The following is a 13,732-nucleotide window of genomic DNA, read 5'->3' as shown; positions in this document are numbered from 1 at the left end:
GGAGACCCGCAATCCCCCCCGCCGGGACCCAGGAGCGGCGCCGTGCGTTTGGAGGCCTGGCTGGCCCCTGGAGACCAGGCGATCGCCTCTCCCTGGGAAGCCACGGGTTGGCGGCCCAGCGTGCGCCGACCCCAGCGATGACGAGTTCCTGGGCGAGGACGCGCAGCGCTGCCGTTCGCAGAGTCGGGAGTGCGGCCCGCGCAACCTATTGCTGGCTTAACATTCACATCTACATTCTGGATTTTCACTCCACCTTTTTAGTTGTGTTGTTTAGAAGTGTCTTCTCAGGTGAGGCGGGTGGACCTCTGTTCAGATGACCGATTAAGTGAATGAAAGACTTGTCCTTTCCCTTTTTATGGCTTAACACTTGCCCTTCTTGCTGTGTTGTTTTAGATTTTTACGTTCCAAATCAGCATCCATTTAATTCTGCCTTCTATTTCCATGTCTTCCTTTCCTCTATCTTTTCCTCCCCCTTCTCTTTCACCTAATTGTGTATATATGCGCCTATGCCCCTTTCAGGGTAATTTTTATTTCTTTCAGAAATAAAATTGTCTTACCCGTTTTCCCCTCCTTTAAGCAACGGCCAATTTTAGTCTCCAACAGCCAGAAATCATTCATTCTCCTTTCTTAGGACCTCACTTTCGGAGAAAGGGATGAACCTAGATTCCATCTAATAAGCATCTAAAGTGACTATATTCCTAAACGAACTCGTACTCTCTGAAAGCTTGCACGTTTCCTGTGACACCCAGCTTCCTCAGCACAGGAATGAAATATATTTTCCCATTTCTTTCAATTGCATGATCATTGATGTGTCACCCAATTTGATTAGCACAGCTTTGGAGAACATTGAACTTTTGGACTAGTTTTTTGCTTTTTTATTGTTTATAATGTTCTATAGTTTACAGTTGTGAGTTTCCCTGGTGGCCCAGTGGTAAAGAATCTGCCTGCAATGCAGGAGACACAGGTTCAATCCCTGGGTGGGGGCGATTCCCTGGAGGAGGGTCTGGCAACCACTCCAGTGTTCTTGCCCGGGAAATCCCATGGACAGAGGAGCCTGGCAGGCTGCAGTCCATGGGGTCACAAAGAATCGGACAGGCCTTAACAACTGAGTAGGCATGCATGCTTATAGTTATCTCTGAGAAAAATTCTGAGGGAGAATTTGTTAATATTTAGAATCCATTTTGTAGTATTCATCATGTATTTATTTAGAATTCATGTTTTCATAGCTTACATATATATGTATACTGACTCAGAGCATTAAGTATAGTTCATAACATACTTAAAAGCTTCAGTGTTCCATTACTTCACTTGATAATAAGTTATAACATTCTGATTACATTACATCAAAAGAAACCCAAGTCATTTGGCACAATTCTGTAATTTTACAAAGCAGAAAACTAAAATCGTAGATAAATTGGATGACCTGGGGTCTCGGTAAAAAAACCAAGCTATACGTGCTCCAGTAGTGGAATACCTGGACCAGACCGCTAAAGCAAATCTTATAATCAGTGGACTCTTCAGACAGGCTAGTCAAAATATCCTTTGCTCTCAGGTTTAACTCACCCTCATCAACTGCATGTTCTGCTTCATACATACAATTTTAACCTTTATTTAACCTGTTATTGTCCGTTTCAAAATTGTCCTTGTTAATATTACAGTTATAAGACAAAAGACTAAGAATCACTGCTCATTTACTGAGATCTGTAGGTGCATCATACATATCATTTGGCCTTCTGAGCTAACAACAAATAAAGCACAAACATAAAACTCTAAAAGAGCAAGAAAAAACTTCTCCCTACTAGTATGTTATGGAATTATTTTCTATGGATTTATATTGAAATGTTTATTTTCTTTAGTTTTATTTGTTTCTTGTTATATAATTCATTTCTATTTATTCATCCAGAAACTATTTCTAAGTTTAATGTTCTCTTATCTGCTATGTCAGAATTTGGTGAGGAAATCTATACTTAATCTAAAAATTATCCCTCAAACTGGAAATACTGTGTTGGTTAACTATATGTTTATTATGCCTATGTCAAATATTACTTTTTTTAATAAAGATTTTTTAGTTAGACTAAAAAAAGTACTAAGAAAAGTGATGGTATCCATTAAGTATAAATATCTATGATTATTTTTCTTTTACATAACAGATCAACAATATGTAGTCCTGAACCTAAAACCCTCTAGGTGTTGGTTACTGAGGCCAAACTCCTTTATACCTTTGGTGTTCATTTATAATGGTGTAAAATTTTAAAATGAGGACCCACATAGAGATCAATGCAGAACTGTACAAAAATATCTGAATGTTGGGAAATAGAAATAAAATAGAAATGAATACCGTTTAAAAAAAAAACAACTATTTTTCTTCATATTCACATTTTAATTTTTACATGCTTACAAACTGAGGCTTATTCTTAAAATATTCTTTTTTGCAGTGAGTTCATTATCTCACCAAACTACAGTGATTTCAGAACAGACTAGAAAGAGATTAATGTATTTAAAGACTCAGATTCTTGTGAACAATGACATCATCAAAAGGTCTCATTTTCATTGATGTGCCGTTAACTGGAAAGAGAGGATGGGTGAGTTTTCTTCGTAAGTAGGTTAACTGTGGTCAGGAAGGGCCCACCTTCCCAGCAGGGAGACCCTGACTGAAGTCACAAACTCCAGCCTCCATCAATGATGACAGGATTCCCCGTGATGTAGGCAGACTGCAGTGGTAAAGACAAGGAGACCAAACAGTTAGCCAGGTTGTGTTTCTTCAGTTTTCCTGATTGAGACAGCTGAACAGTTTATTCTCACAGTACTAGGAAATCTCACTTAACAAAGAGCAGTTAGAAAAATCTGAATTAAATTCCAGATGATTTAAAACTGCTGAGTGTTCTCATGATCTGGGGCTAATTGGGTTCTTGCTGGTGTCTGAATGCATGTCACATTCTAAGAGTGTTTGGTATCAGAATCAGAAAATTAAAATTCTGTGATACGGAGCCATTCCCTGAATTAGGATAAAGCATAGGCTAAAATAGTGTATTTTCATTTTGAAACTCAGAAGTATTCTAAACTAGCTGAGTTTTATGCCACTAATAAACTTTTGAACATCATAAAGTGTGTCAGTCATAAAGTGGTCATGTCAATCACCAAACAGAACTTTGTTTAAAAAGATGTACACTTAGTTAATCAATATACATGGCTAATTCCAGGAACTGAATAGCACTAAATGTATTTTTTAAAATTTATGTGAATAATAATTACTATAATCTATTCACCAAGAAAACAATTTATACTAGTTTCAGACATCTAAATCTGTACAAAACTAAAGGAGTTTAAAAATTTATGGGTTTTTTTCCCATAGAATTTTTATTTTTCCAAAGAATTAAAGCTGAAGTGATTCTTGTGGTAGAGATTTAGAAATATTTTAACTTAAACCTTTGGATAATGGATAATCAAGACTCAAATCTGTGCTCTTAGTTTTAAATACATCTGAAACCTAAAATAATGGAAGAGGTAGGAAGGAAAAGACATCATAACAGGAGTACAGAGTGTTGTAAAGTACAACATATGAAAACTGAGCATATAAAATATTTAGATAAATGAATGGGTTAGTAGTCACTCTACCAAGAAACAACCCCCAGTTTCACTTAGTTTTTTTAAAAGGCAGGCTGTCTGATCACATATGGACTCTTCAGGATCTTTTTAAAAGGCAAAGGTCCTTTTGTTGTGTATTTCAAGCCAGAGTGTTCCCAAATATTTGCTAACCTGGAGTTGGTGATGGACAGGGAGGCCTGGCGTGCTGCGATTCATGGGGTCGCAAAACAGTCGGACACGACTGAGTGACTGATCTGATCTGATCTGAAGCTCTGGCTAAATCAGGGCAATTTAGCTTATCAGCAGTACCCCCAGATCAAACGAGCTTTTCTGAAGACATGGATTCAGAGAAATCAAAATGGTCAATATACTGGTTCCATCACAATCTGTCCAGCAGTTTTCTCAGCTATGAAAAACTGCTACAAATAGTTCTGAGAAGTAGTCACTACTCTGTCGCTAAAACATTTCAACCTCTGCGTTTGTCACATTCACCAACTACCGGATGTGTACAAGTTTCATTCAGGAGATGCTGACTGATCAGTAACACACCTCCTTACTCCCACCTACCCCTGCTTTTCTTTTTTTAGTTTCCTGGTTGGTTATTACTCAAAGGCATAAAACACAGGGGATGTTTTCGTGCTCTATACCTTATAGGAAATATTTCTAACAAAAAAGTTTCTGTTTTCACAACTGTATGTCATTGGTGGCTCAGATGCTAAAGCATCTGCCTGCAATGCAGGAGACCCGGGTTCAATCCCTCGGTTTAGAAGATCCCCTGGAGAAGGGTGTGGCTATCCACTCCAGTATTCTTGCCTGGAGAATCTCATGGACAGAGGCTACAGTTCATGGGGTCGGAAAGAGCGAGTAACACACACATACACACACACACACAATATACAGCAGCCAATAAGGAAGAAACTGGTTACTAAATACATGCAAAGTGGAAAGAGACAGAACTATGAATTTCCATACATGAATATAAACAAGTAAGAATTCACAGGGGCAAAAAGGAGGATGTAGGGGGATTCTTCTAAACAAATCACTAATAAAACTGAAAGCACCAGATGCTAATTCTTTGCCTCCTGGACACAAATCTGATTTACCCTTTCCCCATTTTACTTGAAGCTCTCACAATTTTGGAGGTTCACTGGTTTGATTTACATTAAGTCAGTGCTTAATCATTATATTGTTTCCCAAATTGGTAATTTTTGAAAAGAATGATAAAACTGAGCCATTTAATTTTAATTAAATTGAGCAATTTGAATTTTTTTTCAATCTTTCACCGCTTCATTTGCTATCAGATTTAGCAACATGTAAAGCTGAACGAGGATAGGTTGGTGGCTGAAGTCAAAGTGGCCTTAATGTCAAGCAAATTAAGTCAGCACCTATCCCTACTTTGTAAATGCAACATCTTAGCACCTATATGTGATCACGTCCTAAATTACATTATTTTGATCAGCAAATTGTGGCCAAACGTGATTGAGGATAATGAACCCCCCAGGAGGAACAGTGCTCACTTCATCAGAGGCCAAGTACACGCAGAGCAGGGCTACTTCTTCTGCAGTTGCAAATCTTCCTGTTTTCTGTCTCTTTAGGAAATCGCTCAGTGCCTGTAACCAGAAACCATATTGGACATCAGTGATGTGAGCTGAACTATGAATGCTCCTGCAACACCTGTAGGAGGTCAAAGGCAAGAGGAATCTACAAAGGAACCACTGACTTGACTAAGTATGCATGATACAGGATACAGGACAATATCATTATTGATAATATCATTAACTGTAGACCAAACAGGACTATGGTAACTCCCAAGCTACTCAAACTATTTGTTTTATATTAAAACCTATAGACACCGTGACGGATCAGAAAGTTAGTACTAAAGAAGAGGGCATTTTTATGTTTTTTTAAAATGTGGTAAAATGCACATAATATACAATTTACCATCATAACCAAGTGTAGTGTACAGTTCAGCAGTGTTAAGTAGATCCACAGTATTGTGGCACAAATCTCCAGAATTCTTTTCATCTTGCAAAGCTGAAACTCCATACCTATAAAACAACTTCCGCCCACTTTCTCCCACCCCCTAGCAACCACCCATCAACCTTTCTGTCTCTACGGATTTGTCCACTCTAGGTAAGGAAGTGGAATTTTTTTTTTAAACCACAGGATTTAAAAATTTAAAACAGTAGCTATACCTCTTCAGGATTTGGTCTGGCTTGTATTCTTTCTTGCAGAGATGGGGTATCAACTGTTCCTAAATAAAAGGAGGGCATTCAGCTTGGTTACTTACTTAGACTGAAAAAGAAATTGGCAATTAAACTTTAAACTTGCTTTCTGTATAATTCAATGATCAGTGAAATTTTTCTTCATGACTTGGAGTGACAATTTCTCCTCTACCTGCCTGCCCTTTTATTTAACAGTCTTATAACTTCTTTAATAATGTTTCTATGATTTTCAAAAACACAAGCTATTATTCTTTGTCATACTAGGCAGGGATTATCGGTGAAGCACCCAGCATTCCCAGGACACACTTTGGTCTCATCACATTCACATGATACTTTATGGATAACTTAAGTGGCTCTACATTTTCCTCATTATCTTGAAATTCTCATTGGTTTCAAATTCCTATTTTAACCATTGTTTCATATTTCTCATTGAAAAAAATATAACTTTAAATTATTTTAATTAAAACAAGAAAAATGACTAAAAATGTTTAAATTGTGAGCTATCAGATGTAGCAATGAAGATCCAGCACCATAAATAAATGAATTAAAAAAAAAATTTGTTTTTAAAAAAATCCCACTTAGTTCACATTCCTTACAGAACAAGTTCCCAGGCATTTTTGTTAATTTCTGTGATCTGCAAATTCTCTTTACAGAGCCTTTCTTCTGCTGACAAGACTACTCCAGGAAGACCACATGATCCTTCTAAGGTCATAAAAAAAAGATCTCACGGTCATAGCCTCAGCTCCATCCTTAGACCATACTCCTGGGCGTGTCAGGGATTGGACGTTTGCTCGGAAACAATTTCTTTCTTTTGAAACTTTTTATGGGGATATAATTGATTTACAACGTTGTGTTAGTTTCAGGTTTACAGCAAAGTGAGTCTGTTATACGTGTACATACATCCACTCTTTTTTAGGTTCTTTTCCCTTGGAGGCCACTACAGAGTATTGAATAGAGTTCCCTGTGCTATGCAGTAGATCCTCGGTTATCTACATCATATAGAGTAGTGTGTGTACATCAGTCCCAATCTCTCAGTTTATCTCCCTCCTTCAGAACCAGAATCTTAATTTTATTATCGTTTGCCATTTCTCTGGAAAGGCTGGGAATCTTCGAAACCTAAAAATCCTGGCTTCTTGCTGTTTAACAGCCCTGTCCTTAGCTTGTCTCTCTGCTCTCACACTTTACCATGAGCAGGCGGAACCTTCCACAGGATGGGTGGCTGCTGCCTTGGCTATATCGCCTGGCTCATCAGGAACATTTTCCACCCTTCACAGTTACTGCAGGCAATAGTGTTGATGAAATTCTTATACCACATAATAAAAATCTCTCTCTATCCAATTTCTGATATTTTCCTCACTTGCCTCATCAACAGCCTCCTTAGAGTCCACAATTCTACCAACGGTGTGCTCAAGACAACCTCCTCAAAATTCTTGCTGCCCACTGGGGCAGATGCGCACCATATCTTACATGTGACCGGTCTTAATGACTAAGGGTTTCCTTTGTGGTTCAGACGCTAAAGAATCTGCCTACTATGCAGGAGACCCGGGCTCGATCCCTGGGTCAGAGAGATCCCCTGGAGAAGGAAATGGCAACCCACTCCAGTATTTCTTGCCTGGGAAATCCCATGGACAGAGGAGCCTGGCAGGCTACAGTCCAAGGGGTTGAAGAGCTGGACACGACTGAGCAACCAACACGTGAAGGCTGAGAGGCAAGCCTAGTCCTCTCCCTCGATTCCAGCCACCTGACTCCGCCGAGTCCCCGTGCAGACTGACGCACGCTGCCATCGTCCACACCAGTCTGGTGTTGAAGTGTCGTCCATCAGTACCATCCCAGACTCTCATTCCTTGTCACATTTTCTTCTGTGACTGGCTCAGTGAGTCAAAGCTAGTTCCCTGTCCCAGACAGTGTGAGGATATATTTTCCAGTCTTCCAAAAAGTCCAGCTTTAAAACAACCACATTTTCCAAATCATTAGACATTTTATTCCACTGGGTAAATGGCACCAAGAATAGCCAACAATATCACCAGTGTGTATGTTAAAACCTAGCAAAACTGTGTCTCTCCTGTCAGATCCTCCTCTTTCTTTTCTTAAAACAACATTTGTTTATTTATTTGTTTTAGTTGTGGCACACAGCATCTTCAGTTGAGACATGTGGCATCTAGTTCTCTGACCAGGGATCAAACCTGGGCCCCCTGCAATGGGAGCACAGTGTCTTAGCCACTGGACTGCCGGGAGAGTCCTGATCCTCCTCTTGGCTAGTGTTACTTGAGTTTACCTTTCCGGTCCAAGAAAAATTAAACAGAACACTTCAATCTTGGAAATTCTGCGGCTTGAAGGTTACTTGGTAGCTTCACCCCTTTTATCTAGTAAGTCAGTGGTTTTCAACCAAGGGGAGACCATGAAGGATGCCATCAGAATCCCCTGTGTTGCTTTCCAAACCATACACAGTGCTCCCCCATCAACTCCTTCCCCGAATTCTGGTGTGCCCCTCGGGTTTGGAAAGGTCCCACGGGTCATTGTGAAATGCTTCTCCACCCCACCCCCCACGAGCAGTTGTGAACTACGAAGAGAAACTTTGATTCTGGACATGCAATACTGAATTTGGTTTCAGAGAGGAAGTTGGTAATTCCTCTTCAGCACCCTGAACAGGCAGACCTCATTTTACTGCACTTTGCTTGACTGCACTTCACAAGTACTGCATTTCTTACAAATTGAAGGTCTTTGCAGTGCTTCTTTGAGCAAGTCTACTGGCAGCATTTTCCCAATAATATTTGCTCACTTCGTGTCTCTGTGTCACCTTTGGTATTCTTGCGATATTTGAAACATTTTCATTATTACTGTATTCGTTTTTTTAATTAATTAATTTTTTAATTGAAAGATAACTGCTTTACAGAATTGTGTTGGTTTCTACCAAACACCAACATGAATCAGCCATAGGTATACACATGTTGCCTTCCTCTTCTGTGGGAGGGAACCGCCCTCCATCTGTGATCAGTGATCTATGCTGTTACTGTTGCAGAAGGATAATGACTCACTGGAGACTCAGATGATGGTTAGCATTTTTTAGCAATAAAATGTTTTTGAATTAAGATATACACATTGTTTTCTTAGGCACACTGCTATTGCACGCTTAATAGACTGCTGTATAGTATAAACATAAATGTCCTTTCTACTAATAATAATCTCTCCTTTTCTCCTTTCCTTTACATGAGGGGCCAGCATACTTTTTAGTCAACAGTGAGAAAGTATTTTTAGCTTCGAGAACCATTTGGTCTGTTACAACTACTCAGCTTTGACTCTGGCATGAAAGCAGACTTAACCAGTACAGAAGCAAACTGGGTGAGATGTGTTCCCATAAAACTGTGTTTACAAAACAGGTGGTGAGTCAGATCTGGCCTGCAGACCACGGTTTGCCGACCCCCTCTGTATAGCATAAAGGAAGGTATTAATCCCTCCTTTTTGCTTATGGGCCATCCCAGGTGACTGACTTGCCTCAGTGGCTCCCTGTGTCCGAAGGCTCCTTCTCCTTCCTGCTGTGCTGGGAGTACAGCCTACTTTTCGCCTTTTCTCTGACAAGACCATCCTGGCCTGCTTCCAAAACACCAAGCCCAGGCCAGTTATGACTGTTAATCACAGGGTTTAGAATGGCCCCCATCCACACAAGTAGCATTTAAATACTTTGGATTTGTTGAATCAAAATGGCATCATTTGTGCTAAAGCCCATGATACCAAACCTGTATTTAATGCCTAACCTAACTGCAGTTTCAGTCTTTACCAGAAATAGAATCTTAATCAACCAGTCTGGAATTTTCTGGTCGGCACCCAGTGAGGTATCGGCCTCATGGGCCCTCTCTCCCCCCAGAGGAAGAAGAGGCAATCTGTATGATAAAATTCACGCCATCCCTTCCTCCCTAGACTGGAATAGGGCTTCCCAGGTGGCATAGTGGTAAAGAACCTGCCTGCCAATTGCAGGACATGTAAGAGACGTGGGTTCAATTCCTGGGCTGGAAAGATCCCCCTGGAGGAGGAAATGGCAACCTACTCCAATGCTCTTGCCTGGAAAATCCCATGGGCAGAGGAGCCTGGCAGGCTTACAGTCCTTAGAGTCCCATAGAGTCGGACACGACTGAAGCAACTTAACACGAACACAGCCTAGAAAATCCTTTTCTTTTGCCAATGACTTCCTTGCCCCATCCTCCTTTCCATAAAAACTTTCCATTTGTATAGAACTCCTTGGAGCATCCACCTAGTTGCTAAACAGGATGCCACCTGATTTATGAATCACTGAATACAGCCAATTAGATTTTCAAATTTACTTGGTTGAATTTTGCTTTTTAACACATCTGCAGTTTGTTCCTAATTACTTAGGATCTTATTCCCAACTTACTGTTGGACTATTATCTTAATAACCCCCCTTTTTTTCTCTTTCTAAAAATTGTATTATTTTATATTGGAGTATAGTTGCTTTGCACTGCTGTGTCTGTTTCTGCTGTACTGCAAAGTGAATCAGCTATACGCATACATATATCCCCTCTTTTTTGGATTTTCTTCCCATTCAGGTCACCACAGAGCAATGAGTTGAGTTCCCTGTGCTATACGGCAGGTTCTCCTTAGCCATCTCTTTTATACATAGTAGTATATGTATGTCAATCCCAGTCTCCCAATTGGCCCATTCTGCTTTCTTCCCCCTGGTGTCCGTGTTTGTTCCCTACCTCTGTGTCTCTATTAGCCTAGGCTCTTTTTCTTTCGCACTTTGCCCAGTGACAACACAACATGTGATAAACTAGCCTGCACAGACGCCTTTCAGAGCGGCAGCCAGAAGGTCAGAAAGGTCAAGTTCACGGTCCCACAGCGCCCAGCTCACCTGGACACACACAGTTGCACCGGATACCCTGCTGGATGAAGTCTGCAGCCACGGACTTTGTGAGGCCGATCACGGCCGCCTTGGTTGTGCTGTACACGCACCTGTTCACAACGCCTGAGAAGGAAAGCAGGTGTTAGTCACTCAGGCGTGTCCGACTCTCTGCGACCCCATGGACTGGCTCCGCTATCCATGGGATTCTCCAGGCAAGAATACTGGAGTGGGTTGCCATTCCCTTCTCCAGGGAACCTTCCTGATCCAGGGATGGAAACTGGGCGTCCCGCATTGCAGGCAGATTCTTTACCACTGAGCCACCAGGGCATATCATACCTGAGAAGGAGGGGAGGAAGAAATAAAAAGCAGTCTCCTTTAGGAAGCAGGAGACCACTGTCCTGCTTCCTCACACTCCACCCTTTTAAAAAACTGATATCAGTTCTTCTCCATTAATAGGGCTAGTTTCTGAATCTGGGGACATAGTATCATTGTTGGCACAATTCAGGTGAGACTTCTGTGTTGAGATGCTACATTTAAGTGAGAGCTGTACCCTTAGCTTTTCATCATCAATTGGTAGAATTCTTAGGTGGATTCCAAATTAAAACAAACAAATAAACAAACAAACAACAAGGATAAATCAAAGGGAAACAAAACACAACTCAACCAAACCTATTTCTTTGTATTTCTCTCCCAGGAGGGCTTACTGTGTATCCTTGCTGAAAGAAGGAATGTTATCTCAGCAGCAGCTCCTCCATTCTAAACTCGAAAATCCACCTGTACCATCAGGCATCATCTCCATGTCTGCATCACAGACGTGTTTGCAGCTTGACCTCTCGCTGAGGGCTGGCTCACAAGTCTTTGTGCAGCTCTCCCCAGGCCACAGGCAGAGGTCCGTCTCTGGTACCACGAGGGCACTCTGTGCAGAGCTCTGTTGTAATCCTATCACGCTGCAGAAGACGTGTGCTTCCCCATGTCTCTCCCCCTTTGGGGCTGTGGATTCTCTGGGGTCAGGGGCATCTAGTGGATGTTCAGTACATCTTTTTTGATTAATTAAATGGATAAATGTTTCCTTCCCCCATTTTGATCTTCATTTCTATATCCATTTAGAGGGGGAAAAAAAAGGAGGGCAAAGCAAGCAAACTTTAGTTCCATGATTGGTTCATATTTAAGGCAAAAGGCTTGGTGCTTAATTCCAGTTTTAAAAAAAGCAGTTTTGAACTCATGTGTGGGTTACATGATCTCTGCTGTGCTTGTTCCCCAAACCCTTAAGCTCCTGAAGATGTGTCAGTCCATGGGTCATGATTCCCAGAGGAAGACACGCCTACCTTTGATGCTGGAAGCCACAGAGGACATGTTGATAATGTTGCCAGATTTCTGAGCCAGCATCTGCCAAAACAAAACAAAGACAAAAAACCCCCCAAAACATGCTATTCTGTAGGTTAAAAATTCTACCTCTTTAAAAGATGTACATTTGGTGCTTTCCTGGTGGCTCAGTGGTAAAGAATCCACCTGCCAAAGAAGAGATGTGGATTCGATCTCTGATCTGGGAATATGCCACATGCAGTGGAGCAACTAAATCCAAGCACAGTAACTCCTGAGCCTGTGCTCTGGAGCCCGGGAGCTGCAGCTACTGAAGCCCACGTGAGCTAGAGCCTGCTGTGTCCTGCAAAAGAGAAGCCACTTCAGTGAGAAGCCTGTGTGCAGTGACTAGAGAGTGGTCCCCGCTCTCGGAAACTACAGAAATGCCCATGCAGCAACAAAGAGCCAGCACGGCCAAAAATGAGAACTAAACTGAAAGATGTGGTGGTGGTGGTTTAGTCGCTAAGCTGTGTCCGACTCTTGAGATCCCATGGACTGTAGCCCTCCAGGCTCCTCTGTCCATGGGATTCTCTAGGCAAGAATACTGGAGTGGGTTGCCATTTCCTTCTCCAGGGAATCTTCCGGACCCAGGGATCGAACCCAGGTCTCCCACATTGCAGGCAGATTCTTTACCAACTGAGCTACGAAGGAAGCCCAAAATAAAAGATGTACATTTATTATAGTTTGCAGAGCTACCTTATTAACAGTTAACATTAAGCACCGTGAAGGAGCTTTAATGGTCTCACCCAGTCACTCCCGGGAACTGACGGCCTGTGTATACATCGGCAGGAACTTTACTCAAGGGGTTACTGCCTTCCTGGGGCATAAGAGCATCGGCAAGACCAAGAAGGGACCCTGAGCTAAATGAAAGGCTGATGAATGTTAATGTTACTGTGTGTTCCTGATGGAAAACTCTTACCATGTATCATTCTTGTTGACTACTTACTGTGGTCAGATACAGAGTCACGACCAGCGATTCAAAGACAGACGACTCAGTCCCGGCCTGCCTGTAGAACTACCAGTCTGATCCAAGTAGCCGATACAATCTGCAGCAGGAATGTTATCTCAGCAGTAGTTCCTTCATGCTAAACTCAAAAATCCACCTGTACCATCGTGCATCATCTCCATGTCTGCAGAGTCCGACACAGAGAAGGAGTCGGGTGTGGCGAGAAGGAGTCAGCCAAGGTTCCGGGGCACGCAGAGGATGGCTGATGTTTTGAAAGCTGGAATATTAGAAAGCTGCAGAGGCCAAAGGGGCTAAATTTAGGAATTTGGGTTTAAACCAGAAGGCAATGCGGTGGAGACAATGAGGGGTTTAATGCAGAGGGGAGTGGCATGCTCAGATTTGCAGGTTAGAAAAATTACCCTGTCTCATGTACAGGGGATCACTGGAAGATGATGCAGGGATTTAGGAAATGAGGGGCCTCAGCGATAAAGAATCTGCCTGCCAGTGTAGGTCAGGAAGATGCCCTGGAGTCGGAAATGGCAGCTCACTCTAGTATTGTTGCCTGGGGAATCCCATGGACAGAGGAGCCTGGCAGACTGCAGTCCATGGGGTCGCAGAGGGTAGAGACCAGAGATGTCTGTGGGCAACAGAGGTGGAGACAATCGAGGTAACTCGGATGGGACTTGGGACCTGGCTGCCTGCAGTGAGGGCTCTACCCCCCACACCATCTAAGGCAGTGTTACCCAACAATACCTCCATCAG

At 42.0% G+C, this 13,732-nt stretch overlaps 1 protein-coding gene across 1 annotated transcript in view; it reads right to left on the bottom strand.

The window, feature by feature from the left end:
• Positions 1-2,357: 2,357 nt before the first annotated feature.
• The window catches only part of BDH2 (3-hydroxybutyrate dehydrogenase, type 2), a 27,516-nt gene continuing 16,141 nt past the window's right edge, over positions 2,358-13,732 (bottom strand). The window contains exons 7-11 of the mRNA XM_010848268.1: positions 11,991-12,051; positions 10,675-10,788; positions 5,781-5,839; positions 5,103-5,195; positions 2,358-2,711 (exon numbers count right to left, since the gene is read on the bottom strand). Of these exons, the coding sequence (XP_010846570.1) occupies positions 2,658-2,711; positions 5,103-5,195; positions 5,781-5,839; positions 10,675-10,788; positions 11,991-12,051 (381 nt within the window). The 3' untranslated portion in view covers positions 2,358-2,657. The remainder of the gene's footprint in view (positions 2,712-5,102; positions 5,196-5,780; positions 5,840-10,674; positions 10,789-11,990; positions 12,052-13,732) is intronic.

Source organism: Bison bison, unplaced genomic scaffold (genome assembly GCF_000754665.1).
Source record: "Bison bison bison isolate TAMUID 2011002044 unplaced genomic scaffold, Bison_UMD1.0 scf7180017864263, whole genome shotgun sequence".
In the NCBI taxonomy this organism is placed as follows: domain Eukaryota; kingdom Metazoa; phylum Chordata; class Mammalia; order Artiodactyla; family Bovidae; genus Bison; species Bison bison.
Note: the sequence above shows the minus strand (reverse complement) of the source record. Positions and strands in the feature narration are given on the sequence as shown.